General features: G+C 48.0%; 1 pseudogene and 2 gene segments (V, D, J or C); 1 reads left to right on the plus strand and 2 right to left on the minus strand.

Annotated features, from left to right (window-relative positions):
• Positions 1-1,694: 1,694 nt before the first annotated feature.
• LOC129148313 (immunoglobulin heavy variable 7-4-1-like) lies at positions 1,695-2,152 on the minus strand. The segment is given in 2 exon segments: positions 1,695-2,023; positions 2,107-2,152. Coding segments are annotated over 2 exon segments (375 nt in total).
• A 4,550-nt stretch (positions 2,153-6,702) lies between these two features.
• Positions 6,703-8,349, plus strand: LOC103303987 (T-complex protein 1 subunit beta-like; annotated as a pseudogene).
• A 2,881-nt stretch (positions 8,350-11,230) lies between these two features.
• LOC103303986 (immunoglobulin heavy variable 3-74-like) lies at positions 11,231-13,685 on the minus strand. The segment is given in 3 exon segments: positions 11,231-11,247; positions 13,215-13,535; positions 13,640-13,685. Coding segments are annotated over 3 exon segments (384 nt in total).
• Positions 13,686-14,258: the final 573 nt, after the last annotated feature.

Here is a 14,258-nt window from a genome sequence, read left to right on the forward strand (position 1 = left end):
GACTCTCAACCACAGAGCCACACCAGCTGGGTCAGAGAGTGTGATGAAATGTTTTCATCCTACATTCTGTGCTTTACATACATTGAACAATCCTTGCATTATGGATGATATTCCACTTGTTCATGATAAAAGATCCTTTTGATATGTCCTATATTGTTAACTTTGGAACTGGGTAAGGGGAGGATGCTAAATTTATTTTGAATCACACATCAGAAATATGCCTGACTTTCATGAACAGATTGTTACTCTAAATATGGGTTTAAAGCATCTTCCACTAAAAGCTCAGCAGAAAATGCAGGGCATATGGGGAAAGCTTCTATCATTGGGGAAAATCTTGATAATAATCAACAGGAGAGTTTTGGAAATAGAGATGTTAAGGATCATGCAGGTAGGGATAAAGAGAAATAGGACCCTGTGGATAGGTGATTCCTTGTTACCTACATGGACATTCTCACAGTGTCTCCGTTGTAGAAGGTAACACCTTCCCAGGTCCAGGGGATTCACACTTGGACCCTTTTTCCCTCATTACTCACCTGGTCACATCAGGGATCACTCAAGCTGCATAATTCACTGGGCTCCCAGTAGAAAATATGTCAACACTTACAGAGAAGAGTGGACACCACCCTGGAGAGGGGCTTACGGTGATGGTGTGTCTTTATAAGAAGCCATAATTTCAATGGACCTATCTCAGCCCATCATCATAATTTTCATCATCCTCATCATTTGCTTACTTATTATTATTCTTCTCATCTTCTGTAGCTCTTGTTTTTTGTACACACATAAGAATGCTTCATCTCAATTTTTACTTTTTTATAGTTGTAAGCAAAATGTGTAGCCATACTCTATTTTATTTTTTGTTTGCGTTCTGACAACTGATGGTTCATTCCTGCCTCTTCTCCATCTGCCCCTGACACGGAAATTGAGTTAAGAAATTATAATTTTCTGTTTAGATGTCATTTTGAGATTGAAATCACCCACGGGAAGCAGAATTCCTCACCATCCCCAACCGCCTGGATAAAATAAAAGCCCTGGGCCAGTCTCCTTTCATGGCTTCATCAAAGCAGGTCTGACTGAAGGGCCTTTCCCATGCTTCCCAGATATTTCAACCACATGCAAAATGAACATCCCATGTCCCTTAATGTTTGTGTTTGTCATCAGCCTAGCTGTGTGTCTCCCTCAGCCTCTACCTGGTGTCACCTACTTTTGGTGCTATGAGCATGATGACAAGACAATGACTGTCATCACTGGGGTTTTTCTTCTCAGCTTTGGGTTCAAATAACTGTGTTGGCCATGGCTAGAAATAGAGATTTTTTTCAATTTAAGGTGAGCATTCAAGTTGAGCTGCACTTTTAAGTCAGCGGAGCCTCTTGTTCGATTCAGGGCATTTGGGTCAGAAAATTAGATGATTGTCAATTGGACCCAAGAGTGTCTGAAAGAGACTCTGTGCCTTTTGTCCACATGAGAAAGTTGTGTCTCTTTACAACAGACTTTTCTAACTCAGGGACTTCCGAGGTAAGTGCAGAGTCCGGAATCCAGAGGTTCCCTGAGGGAAAGTGTGACAGGAAGAGGAAACCACAGAGGAAACCAGCCCAAAACTCCAACTGCACCTGCTGCTGGGGTGGCCCTTGTGTTCAGGGACCCTGAGCATTCCCTAGTGGTCTCAGCCTCTCCTGTAGGCAGGTTTATGTCTGGGCTCACACTGACTTCCCCTCACTGTGTCTTGCACAGTAATACATGGCCGTGTCCTCAGACTTGAGGCCATTGATCTGCAGATAGGCTGTGCTGATAGAGGTATCCATGGAGATGACAAATCGTTCTGAGAAGCCCTGGGCATACGTGGGTTTCGTAGTATTTGTATTGATCCAGCCCATATACTGCAGGCCCTTTCCTGGGGCCTGTCGCACCCAGTTCATTGCGTAGCTGGTGAAGGTGTATCCAGAAGCCTTGCAAGAGACCTTTACGGAGGCCCCAGGCTTCCTCACCTCAGCCCCAGACTGCACCAGCTGCACCTGGGAGTGGACACCTGTGGAGAGGAGACAGGAGTGGGTGGAAATCCCCCTTGACTCTACCTGGTCCCCTCCTCAACCCAGGATGGGAGCCCCTTACCTGTCGCCATGACCACCAGGAGGAGGGTTCTCCAGCTCCACTCCATGGTGAGGGCTGTGCTCTGAGCACTTCAGAAGGGAGGTTGTGGCTGTGGGTAATGCCCTCAGGGCACAGACTTATCCATATTTAACCTAGTCTACCTCCTCCCTTTTGCATATTCATGAGGCAGAGTATTTCATAGCTGTGGTCTTGACCTCACCTGAGAGAAGTTGGTTGACATAGGGACCAGGCTCAGTGGGAGTCTGAGTGTCCAAGTCCTAATCTTGGGTGGAGGAGGTGAGTCATCTGCCAGGTTTATGACCTCTGTGCAGTCAGAGCTCCTCCACTGAGGAACCAGCCCCCATAGGACATGCTCCTCATTGTGGGCCCACCTTTGTGTGACATGGGGCCACCTGAACCAGCTCTGGGCTTTGATACCTGAATGTCTTCTTCCTGGATCAGCCTGTCTCCAAAATGCTACCCCTAGTGAGGTAATAAATCCATCCCTGTCCTAGCCCCTTACAATTCAGATATTCCGAAGCCATAGAAACACCCCCTTGTGTGTGGTTCTCATGTCTCATTGAGTTGGGGAAATGCTCTGATAGAGCAGGATAGTCACAGTCACCTCAGCAGTCGTGTCCAACTTTCAGTTTGGATTGTTTGTATGAAGAGAGGAAGGCGCAGGCCTAAGGGGAAACCCTTGCCCATCTCTCTCTGCACCTGCTCCTGGGCCCTGAGCGCCCCCTGCTGCCTAGCCCTGGCTCTGCAGGGGAGGCTTGTGCCTGGGCTCACAGGGCATTGACCTCTAAGTATCTCTAGTCCAGTAGTGAATGCTGTGCCCTGACTTCTGATTGCTCCCTCAGGGACACCGTGTGGTTTTGATGTCTCTGGACAGAGTGAACTGGCCTTACTGAGCCCCAATGGCTCTGCAGGGAGACCCCAAACCAGAGCTTTAGGAAGCCACCAGGGAGCCCTTCCCTGGAGCTGCCAGATGCACGGACACAACCTATTTTCCCTTCATCCAGATGTTCTGGAGGCCCTGGGGCCACTTATGTTCTTAGGTTCCTCCTGTTGAAGGTCTCATTTCAGTATCCCGGCATTGGGCCAAATCTCACAGCACTTTTAGTATTTAACAAATCACACACACACACACACACACACACACACACACACACACACACACTGTGATGATTTGCTTTGCTATGAAATTTACATTTGCCCTTCTTCCCTGTACATAACACATGGGCAGGGACCACAAGGGAATTATAGGCCTGGGTGTGACTTTCTTTGGAAGCCGATCAAATGCACCCAGGATACAAATACAGACTTTGAAGAGCCAGCACTCATGTGTCCATGTTCCTGTGGGTCCTGTACACCCAGATGCAGGTTAGAACAGGTCAGGCTTGCTCCAGGGAGAGTCATAAGTGGGGCTCGGTCACCCCTTTGACTGCAGTTGTGCATTCCTAGAAGTACCCTGGAGACCCCCATCATGAAGCAGGAAACACACCTCAGAAGTGGGAGGGGAGGATGCAGCAGCATTGTCAGCTGTCAGGGAAGACTGCTCTCCCAAGTCACCTGGTGGGTGAGGCCTGCAGTGGCAGGTGAGTGAGGCCAGCTCTGTGAGGGACCCTGGCTTCCTCAGGATTCTTGTTCTAGGATGAATTAGCAGTCTGTCTATTCTTGGTGTCCATCTTGATGGTTAACTTCCCTGTGAGTTACTGTCCTATTGCCCTCAGTCTCCCACCTCCCACGTGGAGACACTCGCTGCTCAGAGACCCACAGCTGCACCATCAGCCCCTGCAGGAGCCTCTATCTCCTCCATCATCAGTGTATCTGGTTCACCCTCATGGGTAGTCCTGCCCTGAATATGCTGTCCCAAGTGAGAATTCAGACTCCACTGGTGGTTACTCGGGCTCCTACCAGGGAGACTTCAGGGACATCCCCATGGGTCTGTGTGGATTCCCTTGCAGCCCAGGCTTCATCCAGAAGGACTTCTGGTCTAATTAGCATATTGTGCTTTTATTATTATAGATATTTTTATTCATTTCAGAAAGGGATAGAGGGAGAGTTAGAAACATCAATTGTGAGAGAGAATCATGGATCAGCTGCCTCCAGCATGCTCCCTGCTGGGGAACCAATCCACATCCAGGGCATGTGCCCTCACCGGAATCAAATCATGACCTCCTGGGTCATAGGTCAATGCTCTAGCACCTGGACACACCAACTGGGCCAGGGAGTGTGAGCTTAAACCCTAGGGCACTAATGTCAATGCTGTTTCCCTTTTAAGAATATGTGTCCCCATCAGGGATGTGAGAATTGTCAAGCTGATCTGCTCACGGAGAAGGTCCTGAAAGAAACTGGTGAAGGAAATCTCTAGTGACTGCTCATCACTCACCTGCAAACACAGTGCTCCTTCTCCTTCCTGGTCTCAGCGATTGAAAGAACAAGACATGCTCTTCCCTGGGAGCAAAGAGCAACATGGAGAGGCCAGGAAAACACCCATCACAATAGGAAGTCTGCCCCTGCCCTCTGCACCACCCCTAGTAGACAAGTGTTACCTGAAGGTCCAGAGTGCCCCCTGATGGTCATGAGCATCAACTGCAACTCATACCTGCTGTTTCCTCAGGGAGGTTTGTGTCTAGGCTCACACTGACTTCCCCTCACTGTGTATTGTACAGTAATACAGGGCCGTGTCCTCAGATGTCAGCTTGGTCATTTTTACAGACACTCTGCTCATAGGATTGTCCCTGGAGATTGTGAATCTTCTGTGAACTGCTGGAGCATACCACTGATCCTTTCCATTGGTTGACTCACTGTTGCCACCCACTGCAGCCCCTTCCCTGGAGCCAGGAGGACCCAGTTCATGCTGTAGTTAGTAAAGGTGAATCCAGAGGCTTTGCAGGAGAGGCTCAGAGACCCCCCGGGCGGCACCACGCCTCCCCCAGACTCCACCAGCTGAACTTGGCACAGGCCACCTGGAAACAGAGACACAGACTGAGAACTGCCCGTGTCACCCAGTCCCCATGAGCCTGATGCACAGGTACCCACCTTTGACAATGAAGAGAAGTGCAGCCCAGATGAGTGCAGACCCCATGGTGTGGACACTGAGGGGCTCACACAGTAGGGTTCCTCTCCAGGGTCTGCAGGGACCCAGCCTGGCAGGCTTTCATGAGCAGGGGTGGCTCTGCATTTGCATGTCTTCCCCTGAGGACCTGTCTGAGCTGCCAGGGGGCTCCTCCCTCCGTGTGGTCACAGGAGAAGGGCAGGTGGACCAGGGTGCCTGGGCCAGGACTCAGGGGCACGCAGCTGGTCTGCACATTCTTGTAGCTCATCTGTGGAAAGTGAGAGACACACTCCACCAGGACGGAAAGTGGGACTTTTAAGGTTCTCCAGTGCAGGTTGCACATAAATCCTCTCAGGAGACATCCTGGTACAGGATTGTGGAAATGAAAGTGCCCCCTAGTGGTTGTTCTGAGCCTAAAGTTCTGAGGACAGGCATCTGAAACAGCTTCCTGAGACAAGGCAGGCATGTCTCCCATGGGGAAGCCTTCCCTGGCATTTCTGAAAGAGTGGCAGCCTCCATCATGGGAGGTGCTGTCACCTGACCTGGTGTGCACTCAGCATCCTGGAGTGTCCACCATGTGACACAGCAGTGCCTGTTTAGCTCAGAGAACATGTTTTCTGATATTTGTGGAGGACCCTCCGTGACTGTTGGCAGTGGAGCTGCAGGTAGCAGTGAGCACAGGGGACAGACTCCCCATGGACAGAGGGTAATTCCCTGCCCAGGAACTGGGCCCCTTAAATATAGCCCCTGAGACACCGTGCCTGCGAATTCTAGGATTGTGCTCAAGACCATATGAGTAAGCCTCAGTGGAGAGGAGAGCATGGCCTGCCCTGCTCACTCTGGGAGATGAGGAAGTGGGCACACCTCTGCAGGAGGTGATTTTCATCCATTGCTTTTAGCGTCTGAAAGGTCATTTCCTCCATTTTTTTCATGAATAAAGCCTAGAGTGCAAAGTGTTACCACCTGGGTGGTCAAAAATCTTGTTAGATGATTAAGACATAAACTCTAATCCCTGGAGGCAGGTCCTGGAATAGCCCCCAGGAGTAGCTATTGGTGAGCACCTGGACATGGGGGCTGACCTGTCCCAGGGCCACGGAGTGGAGAGCACCTGGCATCCAGAGCAAGTGAGGCCGTTCTCATCAGGGCTCCCGGGCCCTTCCTTGGATGTTTACAGATGTGCTCGGTTCCGACCTGGCCAGAGGGGAAGGTGTGTCTGGATGGAGACTGGTATGCACCGTTGAGCACAGAGAAGAAAATACTCCAAGTGTGCCTTGCGTATGGGGGTCAGTGTGCTCATTCCCCAGAAGGATGGAGCTAGTGTACTGGGAAAATGAGCTGTGAGACTGTGAAAATTAGCAACTGTGGAGGGACACTGATCACATTGGAGTGATAGTGGTAGGCCCTGTGGGAAATATCAGACAGGGTCACATAAGAAAATAGAGGTCAGACTTTCCAATGTGAGCAGCCGATGCCCTGCCCCCGGCATAGAGCATGTGGCCTCACATCCGTATTCTCTCCCCTGGGATCCAGGCCTTGAGCTTAGAGGGAGAAGCATGAGTGGCCACCTCTTCAGAACCACAGTGTTCCTTTCCCTGGCACCTGCCAACATATCCCAGGCTGGCACTGATGAAGAGAGAGCAGAGGCAGCTCATCTGTCTTCCGTTATTGGTCCATCGCGATTGGAGACTTGGTAAAGAGCACCTTGGGATCCAAAGGCATGGACACAATTCTGGGAATCAGTGGAGGGGATGCCTCTCTTATAGTGACCAGTGATGGTTCAACTATTCTGAAAACAGCATTGTTGGTAATCCAGCAACCAAAGTGTTAGTTGGTATATCAAGGGTTCAGGATGATGAAGATGGTTATGGCATTACTTCTGTTCCTGTTTTAGCAGTAGAATTATTACAGGAAGCAGAATCTTTCATTTCAAAAAAAGGATTCATCCTCAGATCATCATTGTGGGTTGGAGAGATGCAACAAACGAAGCAAGGCAGGCTCTGTTGAATTCTGCAGTTGATCATGATTCAGATGAAGATAAATTCTGCCAATGTTTAATGAGCATGGCAGGAACAACATTATCCTCAAAACTTCATACTCATCACAAAGATCACTTTACTAAGTTAGCTGTAGAAGCTGTTCTCTGATTGAAAGGCTCTGGTAATCTGGAAGCAATTCATGTCATCAAACAGCTAGGAGGAAATCTGGTGGATTCCTATTTAGATGAAGGCTTTCTGTTGGATAAAAAAATGAAATGAAAGCGAATTGAAAGTTCTTATTGCAAATACTGGCATGGATACAGACAAAATAAAGATATTTGGTTCCCATGTAAGAGTTGATTCTTCTGCAAAGGTTGCTAAAATAGAACAAGCAGGAAAGAAGGGAAAATGAAGGAGAAAAGTTCAATGTATTCTTAAGCATGGGATAAATTGCTTTATTAACAGACATTTAATTTATAATTTTCCCAATCAGCTTTTTGGTGCTGCTGGGGTTATGGCTATTGGATATGTAGAACACCTGGCTCTTGTCTCAGATGGTGAAATTGCCTCTACCTTTGACCTCCCAGAACTAGTGAAGCTTGGAAGCTGCAAGCTCATTGAGGAAGTCATGATTGGAGAAGACATGCTCATTCATGTTTCTGGGGTAGCCTTTTGTGAGGATTGCACCATTGTTCTCCGTGGTGCCACTCGGCACATTTTAGATGAAGCGGAAATATCTTTGCATGATGCCCTTTGTGTTCTTGCACACACTGTGAAGGCTTCTAGAACAGTTTATGGAGGAGGCTGTGCTGAGTTGATGATGGCTCATGCTGTGTCACAGCTGTGTCACACCAGGTAAAGAAGCTGTTGCAATGGAGTCTTAGGCTCAAGCACTGAGGATGTCGCCTGCTGTTACAACTGAGGACGCAGGCTATGACAGTGCAGATATGGTGGCACAGCCCCGTGCTGCCCATCGTGAAAGCAATACAACTGCTGGACTGGATATGAAGGAAGGTGCTATTGGTGATGGAAATGCTGGGCATCACAGGAAGTTTCCAGGTGAAATGGCAGGTTCTTCTGAGTGCAGCTGAAGCAGCAGAAGTGATTCTGCATGTGGATAACACCATCAAAGCAGCACCAAAGAAACGTGTCCCTGATCACCCCCTTATTAAGCTTTCCTATAAGCCATTATGCTCTGGACCAGTTTATAGCAACATTATTTGAAGGACTTCAACTTCTTCAAGAAGACCTTGGGATGCAAATTTATTGTGGTTCTTATAGCCTTAAGTTCGGATCTTTAGCTGACTTTTTACTTTAACATGGGTCTAATTTATTTGCTTTAATTTTCCATAAAATTCAATTGTTTTAAAATTCCATTTCTCATAATGTGCATCAAAATAAAAATTTGAACAATTAAAAAATGAAAAAGAAAATAGAGGTCAAATATAAATGAGATGCCTTTGACAGGCACCAGTAATAAACACACCAAGGTGAACCAACCCTCACAATCAGAGAATGAAGTAAAAGTGCAGGAGGTTCATGTTCAGGAGACAGGAAATTCATTCTGACACTATTTCCCCTACAAAGTGATCAGAGGATAAAGTAAGAACAGAGTGTGAGCCTAGAGCCAGTGAATCAAGAGTTGGAGGAGAGAGGAGCCTCTGTGTGGTTCCCTGGGGACCAGAAGCATGAACTATAGAGACACAGACAGAGCTCCTGGGACCTATTCCTTCAGGGGAGTTTGGTCCTGAAGGGTAGCAGCTGCACTGACTCCTTAGTTGTGTTTATTCTCTAGACTCTGTTGTAGATCCAGTTTCATACATTGGGACATAGAAGAATCTCCGTCATAACTAGATGCGTCTCATGAAGACGCAGGTAATGATTTAGGAATCTTAAGTTTAGGTCATGAAAATGTTGTGATTTGAAACCTGATTTTAAGGACAGTAAAATGGCCTTTCTTTTCCATTGAAGTGGCCACCACAATTTATGCAAAACACCTGATCATTGAACCCCAAATTGTTAGCTCCTCTGATTCAAACAGCCCCTCTGTTCAAATTGAGGGACAAGATAAGCTACTCTCAAGTCTGCATTGTTGCATCCCTCTCTGCTGTTTTCAGAATTTAGGGATAATTCCCACCAAGGGGTCTCTGCTCTGGTTAGTAGAAGTCCCCTTCTCCCCTCCCCTTCACACAAGCCTTCTTGTAAACCCTCATACCTTGTGCTCTACACATGTTACAGATCAGGGGAATATATTGATGAGACATGTCTAGGGCATCTGCCAGTTTGCTGAAAAGTGCAACAATGTAATTTGAAAGAAAATCCCTCTGGTATCTGCTCAAGTTCAGCCCCAAATTCTTCTCCCTTCCTCGTCACCTAGCAACAGCAGCCATTACTCTTGAACACTGGAAGTCAGGTTTGTTCCCTGCCCTGTATTGACTAGTGACACACGAGATCTTTCCTTTTTCTTGAAAGTAAAATAAAATCCTTTGTGTATCTCTCCATTTAGTTGTGAATTCTTGCACAGCCTTAGTCACCAGCCAAACCCTTACACTGATGTCTGCATGTGACCCTTGGGACCACTGTCACCATGCCCCCACATGATGGGGGTCGATTAGAACCTGCACCTGACTCAGTGGCACTTTAGGGGGAAAGCTCCCTGGGAACATGAATGGGGGGATTAACCAGGACCAAGGACACACATGTCCAGGGTTCTTGTTTCATCATCTCCTTGTTGTTTAGCCAGTTCAAGTTTTCTTTCCTCTGAAACAGCCTACATATTTCCTTTACTCTCCCTGGTTGAGAGTGTGCATGGGCACAAGCCATTTGTGTGTTAGTTTTGTATCATATATCCTTCCTGAATTCTAGCTTTATTATGTTCTCATACAGTTTTCTATGTATAAGATCATGTCATCTGCATACAGATAAGAAAAAAAAACAACACACATTTTAACTTGTTTCGTTCTTATTTCCATATTTCAAATGCCTTTTCTTGCCTAATTAGCCTGACAAAGACTTCTAGTTTGGATGAATAGAAGTAGTCAGAGGGGAGCCTGTGTCTTGGTCCTGAAGTAAGAAGAAAAGATTTGAAATTTTCTCTGTGTAGCAGGATGCCACTTGTTGGCATCTCAAATGTGGCCTTTAGTATATTGAGGTCCATCAGTTCTACAACCAACCTGTTAAGAATTGTAATTCTGAAGTGATTTTAATTTTAAAGACTTTATTCTATACTAGAGGCCCGGTGCATGAAATTCGTGCATGGGGGTGTGTGTGTCCCTCAGCCCACTCTGCACCCTCTCCAATCTGGGAACCCTCAAGGGATGTCCGACTGCCCGTTTAGGCCCGATCCCCTGATCGGGCCTAAACGGGCAGTCGGACATCCCTCTCCCAATCCAGGACTGCTGGCCCCCAACTGCTCGCCTGCCTGCCTTCCTGATTGCCCTTAACTGCTTCTGCCTGCCAGCCTGGTCACCCCCTAACCACTCGCCTGCCAGCCTAATTGATGCCTAACTGCTGCCTGCCAGCCTGTTTGCCCCTAACTGCCCTCCCCTGCTCAAGCCTTGCCCAAGGTGCTGAGGAACCAGGGTGGGGAGCACCCAAGCCACCGCCCTTGCAGAGCCAATCTCTGGACCTCGGGATACTCTCCAGTAATGTAAATGCAATGTCCCCATTTGCCTTCAGAAATTAGCTGTACATTACTTTCGATATGAAACCCTACCTCAGACATTTCCTTTGTGGTTTCTAAAGATTTTAAACAAAACCCATTTACCTCCCTAACCTGGTCAGAAGTTTCTACCCAATGGGAGAGGTTTGCTGGACAGCATAGCCCAGATTACCCACCCCCCCATCTTCAATCACTCGGCTGGGGCAAGGGAATTTCCAAAGCTATAGGTGTGTGTGGGGGGATCACACCATGGGGGCACAGGCCCTTTGGAAGCTGACACCCCAGGCTTCCCCTGGGACTGGATAGCTCTGGGAGGTGTGGCTGCCTCCCAGGCCGATTTACCCCCTCACCCCCCAACCCCGTGGATGGGAGCTGATCACTGAGTGGGAGGGGGATAGGCAGTGCTGGCATTTCCCAGGCCCACAGCCCAGGCCCAGGCCCCGGCTAGGAGCAGATTGCGTCTGGAAGGGGAAGTGGTGGGGGAGGTGCAGCCTGCCACCCAGGCCACTGCCCAAGTTGCAGCTGGGGGAAGATTGCACAGCGGGTATGCGCTGTCTCCCAGGCCACTGCCCAGGTTGCAACTGGGTGCGCACCACCTCCCAGGCCACTGCCCAGGTCATGGCTGGGAGTGGATCATGATGGGTGGTGGTGGCGGCTGCCTCCCAGGCCAATTGCCCTGGCCTTGGCTGGGAACGGATCAGCCGGGGGTGTGCGGGAGCCTCCCAGGCCAGCAGCCCGGGTCGCTTGCTGCCTGCTCTCAGCTGCAGCCCACCCCAGGACTGGAAGACTTAGGTGGGCCTGAGAGGACTGGGTGCTGCCATCTTGTGTCTATGGGTGCCGCCATTTTGTCATGGAGTGATGGTTAATTTACATATTACTCTTTTATTAAATAGGATTTTCTCATTTTCTGTAGACATGATGCTTGTCTACTCAGAATGACTTCTTATAGGAAAAGAAAGCAGGCATTTTCTCTGTAGATGTCAGTGGGAAATTGGAACCCCAAAGCTTCACCTCAATGTGACACAAGACCTTTTAAAAACCGTTGACCTTGGGTAAACTACAGATTCTGTCCAAGACATTGAGCCATGACCTCTGTCCAATTCTATCATTACCATCACCACCTCTATCACCATCACCACCTCCATCACCATCATCGTCATGATCACCTTTATTATCCTCATCCTCATTTGCTTACTTATAATTATTTTTCTCATTTCCTGTAGACCTGGTTTTTGAACACACATAATGACACTTTATGTTATTTTTTGCTCTTTTTGTATAGTTGTTATGTAGAATGGGTTGCCATACTCTATATAATTTTTTGTTTGACTACTGAAAACTGATGGCTTATTTTTGCCTCTTCTTCATCTGAAATCCATGAGAAATCAGATAAGAAATCATGGTTCTGTCATTAGATGTCATTGTGAGATTGTAACTACATGAACCCCATATAAGCAGAATTACTCCCCCTCCCCCACCACCTCAACAAATAAAATCTCCTAGCCAGTCTCCTTTCCTGGCTCTATCAAAGCACATCTGACTTGGTGAAGGGCCTTTCCTATGCTTACCAGGGATTTCAACTATGTGCATAATAAACATGCCACTTCACCTTGGAGTTAGTATTTGTCATCAGCATAGATATCTGTATCAAGCTGCCCTGGTATCACCTACTCTAGGTGCTATTTGGATTATAAGTCAATGGCCTTCACCATCAGGGTCCTTCTTCTCTAGCTTTGGGTTCTCATGACGCTGGTGTCTCCTGTCCAGCACACTCATGTCCTGCTAACTGGCTGGTACCCTAAGCTGTGTAGAGCTGAGCTGCACTATTGAGTCAGCAGACCTCTGGGTAGAATTGGGGACCTGGGTCATAAAATTTGATGTTTATTATTTGGGCATGAGACTGTCTGAAAGAGACTCTGTGGTTCGTCCACTTGAGAAAGTTGTCTCTAATTACTACAGATTTTCTAACTCAGAGACATCAGAGGTAAGTGCAGAATCAGGAATCCAGAGAGGTTCCCTGAGGGAAACTGTGACATGAAGAGGAAACCACACAGACAACCATCCAAAACCTTCAACTGCATCTGCTGCTGGGCTGGTCCTTGTGTTCAGAGACCCTGAGTGCCACCTGCAGCCCAACCCTGCTGCCTCCCTCAGGGAGGTTTGTGTCTGGGCTCACACTGATTTCCCCTCACTGTGGGAAATGACAACAGACATTCTAACTCAGACGTCAGAGGTAAGCATAGAATTAGAAATCTAGAGGTTCCATGATGGAACTGTGTGTAACATGAAGTGGAAACCACACAGGAAAACAGCCCAAACCTCCAATTGCACCTGCTGCTGGGATGGACCTTGTGTTCAGTGACTCTGAGCGCCCCCTGGTGGTCACAGCCTCTCCAGCAGGGAGGTTTGTGTCTGAGCTCACACTGACTTTCCCTCACTGTGTCTCTTGCACAGTAATACAAGGCCGTGTCCTCGGCTCTCAGGTTGTTCATTTGCAGATACAGCATGTTCTTGGGGTTGTCTCTGGAGATGGTGAATCGGCCCTTCACAGAGTTGGCATAGTTTGTGGTACTTCCGTCAGGATTCATTCGACATAACCATTCCAGCCCCTTCCCTGGAGCCTGTCGGATCCAGGCCATCCAGTAGCTACTGAAGGTGAATCCAGAGGCTGCACAGGAGAGTTTCAGAGACCCACCAGGCTGCATCAAGCTTCCCCCAGACTCCAAAAGCTGTGCCTCACACTGGACACCTGCAAACACAGAGAAGTCCTGGTCAGAAAACTCTCACACATCAATGGTTTCTCTTAGTCATATCCACTCACATACTCAGTGTTCCTTTTTCTCCATAAATTACCTCTCAATATAGCCATAAGGAAAACCCAGCTGAGCCCAAACCCCATGGTGAGTGGTCTGTGTTCAATACTCATCAGAGAATGGGGACACCTTGGGATCCTGGGACTGGGCTCCTGCCCCAGAGCTGCAGGGTCAGGGCTGGGCTGGTTTTTATGAGCAGAGGGACCCCTATTTGCATGTCCTCCTACTATATAGGGAGCTCTGGGGTTGGATCCTGGTACAAATGTCACTGTATCAGAATGTGACATGTCCAAGTATGCATGTATATTATATAATTTCCCGCATCTGGGCCTATGTTCTCCACATGGGGACCAGTTACTCCAGCTCACCTGTACAAAAAAGAGTAGGATTAAAAATGATGTATTCCTTCCACAGTCACCAGTAATGACAAGAAAGAAAAAATTAAACTTCAGAACAGATAACTAAAAGTGCAGGAGGTTCATGTTCAGGAGATGAGAAGTTCCATCCAACACTGTTTCCCCTACAAAGTGATCACAGGATAAACTAAGACCAGAGTGTGAGCCTAGAGCCAGTGTTTCAAGTGTTGGAGAAGAGAGGAGCATCTTTGTGGGTCCCTGGGAACCAGAAGCATGAACTATAGAGACACAGACAGAGCTCCC

The sequence above is a fragment of the Eptesicus fuscus genome, chromosome 24 (assembly GCF_027574615.1).
Source record: "Eptesicus fuscus isolate TK198812 chromosome 24, DD_ASM_mEF_20220401, whole genome shotgun sequence".
Taxonomy (NCBI): Eukaryota; Metazoa; Chordata; class Mammalia; order Chiroptera; family Vespertilionidae; genus Eptesicus; species Eptesicus fuscus.